The 4,545-nt window shown below is 37.9% G+C and overlaps 1 protein-coding gene across 1 annotated transcript in view; it reads left to right on the top strand.

Moving 5' to 3' along the window:
• The window catches only part of LOC117936265 (transmembrane protein 62-like), a 4,485-nt gene extending 725 nt beyond the window's left edge, over positions 1-3,760 (top strand). Inside the window, exons 2-7 of the mRNA XM_034859139.1 lie at positions 179-335; positions 1,064-1,205; positions 1,585-1,709; positions 1,996-2,118; positions 2,615-2,770; positions 3,505-3,760. Coding sequence (XP_034715030.1) covers positions 179-335; positions 1,064-1,205; positions 1,585-1,709; positions 1,996-2,118; positions 2,615-2,770; positions 3,505-3,712 — 911 coding nt within the window. The 3' untranslated portion in view covers positions 3,713-3,760. The remainder of the gene's footprint in view (positions 1-178; positions 336-1,063; positions 1,206-1,584; positions 1,710-1,995; positions 2,119-2,614; positions 2,771-3,504) is intronic.
• Positions 3,761-4,545: the final 785 nt, after the last annotated feature.

The raw sequence follows: 4,545 nt of genomic DNA, 5'->3' as shown, positions 1-4,545 counted from the left end.
GTGTTTGGATCTAGAGTTCCTCTGGCCGCTATACTGCTCTTATTGATCGCAGTTGAGTGTCAATTGTGTATCAGTTGTCAGTTTATCTTGTTCTATAGCAACAACATATTTTGATTGATATCTTGCAGAAACATTAGCAAATTGGATCTGTGGATTGAACATGTGTTGTTCCTTTGAGAATTTCTCCATTGGACATTCTGCTCCTTAGTAGTACATTTTAAAGCTGTGGACTTGCCTTTTGTAGTTTATATTCTTCTAAATCTCACCATCATTTCATTTCTTCTGACAGATGCCTTCAATATTTTTTCATTGGACAGCGTCAACAATTATTACCGGTCAGTATTCAAAGTTTACCACTACAGTAAACGCCTGATTTACATCCAGTAATAGTCTACTGCATGTCTTATACTGTAGCAGCAGGCTGAGTGTGATGTTGATCAGAGCACACAGTAAACTTCAATGCCTCTGAAACATGAGTCGTTGAAGACCTATTTATTGGAAATAAACCAAGCTGCCTGAACTTCCTGAGGACTAAAATAGAAGCAGAATCTGCAGGAACAGAGACTGACTATTTTGTATTTTGGCACAAATTATGTTTTATGTGACATTGCGGCTTCTGTTAATGCTGACTGATCTTTTATCTCTTTAAGATTCTTAATGTTGTGGGCATCCTCTGCCAGACAAAGTCTGTCTCCTGTGCAAGCCTAATTTATTTATTTCAAATGCATCAAATTATCTCAGGACTCTATTAGGATTGGAGTGGCTGGCTCCATCCCAGACCACTGTATCTTAGATAGATAGATAGATAGATATTGATCCCAAAAAATGGGCAATTACAGTGTTACAGCAGCAAAATGTCAGTCCCCCAGCACAGGATATCCATGAAATACTAGGTTACAATATACATGGCATAATAATAAATATAATAATAATAAAATAATATGATAGATTACAAGAACAAATATTTAAAACCTATAGTAAATATATACAACTTTGGAATACAAAACTGCTTAAATAGTAACTAGTAATATTGTTGACCACGTTGAATTTGTTCATTCCCCAGGAAATACTCGGCCAATCAGAAAGTAGGCTCTTTCCACTATGTTCACAAAACTCCCTTTGGCAACTACTCCTTTGTCTGTGCGGATGCCACTCTGACTCCAGGACCCAAGAGGCCATACAATTTCTTTGGTATTCTCAACCAGGTACACCTGTCGAGTACCTTCTCTTGACAGAACAAAAACATTTGTTGAATATTGTGGCAAACTTCAGAAAGCAGAAAAATGTTAAATCCTGCAAGCAATCATTCTTTTATTACACTTGAAGATTAGAGAAGACAATTGATTGACCATTGAAGAAGCATAACAAAATGTGTTTATTTAAGAAATAGGCACACAAATATAACACACATTACAAAGAATACAGATTCCTTATACAACAGTGCTGTAAATGTGAATTTACTGAAAGGAAGACATGGTCCACATTCATTTTTCTGTATTCAAATACATAAATAAAGCACTCATACACAGTAGATAATGGTTAACATATAGTCTTTATATATATATTTTTCTCTTTATATGACAGACTCAAATGGACTTGCTGGACACGTTCAGAGCTGAGAGTCTGAAAAGCAACCAGTCGATCTGGTTTGGCCACTACACCACCTCCACTGTCGTCTCCCCGCCTCCAGGAGTTCGGGACATGATGAGGTAAGAAAAGGCTGTTTCTGTTAGAACAGGGTGTGTAAATACATATTGTCATGGCATGCCATGATATAGTCTGCAAACATTCAACAGCTTGCTCTTTTGACATAAAAACTAACCAGACATGTAGTATAACACAATCTCAGAATGATGAACCCAGAGGATTGCAGCCTTTGACCTGCAGTCAATCCTTTATTTTGTATTTTTGGGAATATTCAAAATATTTATTTTGGCAAATTATGACAACGTTACTATTATTAAAGTTACTAACAGTTGGACCTCTTGTGTTTAGATCTGCAGTTGCATATCTGTGCGGCCACCTGCACACACTTGGCGGCCTGATGCCCGTCCTCCACAGCCGACATCCCCAGGGCGCCCTGGAGCTGGAGCTGGGTGACTGGATGGACAACCGCAGGTATGGAAAACAAAAAAGGCCTTGGAAGGTATTAAAAGGTCTTGAATTCAATTTACAAAAGTCTAAAAGATTTGCCCTCCCTGACCATAGGCAGTCATGTAAAGTTGTATAAAAAAATATGTACCCCATTGCGGCTGTCAGGAGGTTAAAAGATAAAATAAAACAATAGTGGTTTATGTACGTAGAAAGTTGTTGAATCCCTTTTTTTTTCAAAAAGTCACTGCTGCTTGCTATAGTAGCTAGGAAGCTCATCGACTCCTAATCGGCAAATGTCAATTTTAGCAATAATTTGATGCTGTTTATTTGGGTCCAGGTTCAGCAGGAATTATTGTTGGGAAGACCTGAAAACAGTGTCATAATAATAAATTATTCTAGGCTATATTGTCCCTGGTTTGCCATTTTATTTTCATATTGTGAAACAGGCATGAAAAAGGTTTGGATGTCTAAGTTTAGCTTGGTGACTCTTGCAGAAACGCCGTCTCACATCTGTCTCCAGGTACAGGGTTCTGGCCTTTGACCACGACCTGCTGAGCTTCTCCGACCTGAGGTTTGAGCAGTGGCCTGCCGTGCTCATCACCAACCCCAAGGACGCACAGTATGTGCATCCCGGTGTGGAGCCGCTGGCTCGAATACGAAGATCAACACACATCAGGTGCTTGTTCTGTTTGTGTGTTGAACCAAGAAGCCCTCACTGGCTCTACTACACATGTTTCCACAACAAACATGTTACAGAGCACCTGCCCTTGTTACGTAATATACCCAGCTTGCAGTGTGGGTTATTACATCACCGTTAAATAAACTGTAGTTACCTCTGCCCAGGAGTTTTTTTTTTATTTTTTTATAACAGTATTGTATATGTCACAGTCTGGTGACAGTTTTCAATGCCATTTGGTAGACGGTTAGGTCACGGCCCAGGGAACAAGTTAGTAAGTTAATCTTTTAAATGCACTTTAAATGAAAATAACAAGTCTGTGCACCCTGTAATTGTCATTCAATATATCATGGAGCAAATCTGGATGCAGAGTTTTTTAAGTAACAGATTTGCAACATTGGCAGAGGTTCATCATAAAGTGTTTTTCACTAGGCGACAAGTAAGAATAGAAATCGAAATGTATTTATTTGGAACAGGGACGATGCACAGATAAACATTAAACGCGTAATACAAGAGAATATGTCTTCAGCCAGGTTTTAGCAGCAACTACCACCTGTAGTCCCTGGGCATTTGTGACAATTATAAAAATAAGAATTTTAAAAAGAAATTGAACAGGACTATAGATGATGTGGCGCCCATAGTAAAAGCAAGCAGTCTAGCAAAAGAAACAGCATGATAACACAGCCTTTACCTTTTTTTCAATATTAACTGTTAATTTTCTTTGTTCTCAATAGGATCTTGGCCTTCTCCAAGGCCCCAATCAAAGCGGTGCATGTAAGCGTAGATGGGAAACCTCTGGGGAAAGGCCACGCAGCTGGAGGGCCTCTCTATGTTCTGCTGTGGGATCCATCTCTCTACCTCACTGGACTGCACACCATCAGAGTTAAAGTGGAGGTCAGGGCTGCACAAGAAATCCTTTTTTTATTGTTATGGCGATATTAACTGGCGCAATAAACACATCCTGAAAGGCTGCGACATTTCTCAAAAGACAGTCCTGAGTTAGCTGAAAGGATAAAAATCATCTTTAACCCTCTTGTTGTCCTCGGGTCAAATTTGACCCCTTTTAAAGATGTCTCTATCAGAAATATGGCATTCTTTTTAACCATGTTACCACAAAAAAGGATGGATTCCATGCAACGCTCTATGCTGATCGCTTTCATTAAATTTTGGGTGACAATTGAAATTGTTTCAAATCAGAATCCTGACCACACTCATCCATTCAACATATGTTCCTCTGATCTTAACTATTAGTCAAAATAATTCATAACTTCTGCTTTATTAACTCAAATATTAGGTATAATTCTATAAAAATTAGGGTTATTAACCATGGATTCCAAAAAGGAGTGTAAAAGTAGTGGTAGTAAAGTCATGTTAGTGAAATATATAAAAATGCGGTGCAAATGTCAATAAAAGGGTTTAAAAAAAAAAAAAAGTGTAAATCTTTTTGACCCGGGAGGACAGAACGAGGGTTAAAATTGTAATGTAATTGTGTTCAATAAAATAACATCAGAATGTTTTGTTTTTTAATTCACCAAGCAATTTGCTGTATATTAGAATACTGAAAGCAGCCGGACTGAGCAATCTTTAATATCTGTTTATTTAACGCCATATTCAACAACGTTATTGCATTTTTCATATTTTCTTCATTTCATGGCGCCCTTAGTCAGTACAGCATTCATTTATCTTCCACCTAGAGACTTTTATATATTTCATAGGTCTTAATATGAATTCGGGAGGTTTGTTAGCTTTGAGTTGAATTAGGATTTAGTGGATGT

The sequence above is a fragment of the Etheostoma cragini genome, chromosome 20 (assembly GCF_013103735.1).
Source record: "Etheostoma cragini isolate CJK2018 chromosome 20, CSU_Ecrag_1.0, whole genome shotgun sequence".
NCBI classification, from domain to species: Eukaryota; Metazoa; Chordata; class Actinopteri; order Perciformes; family Percidae; genus Etheostoma; species Etheostoma cragini.
The sequence above is the reverse complement of the archived record's forward strand: the minus strand, read 5'-3'. Positions and strand labels throughout refer to the sequence as shown.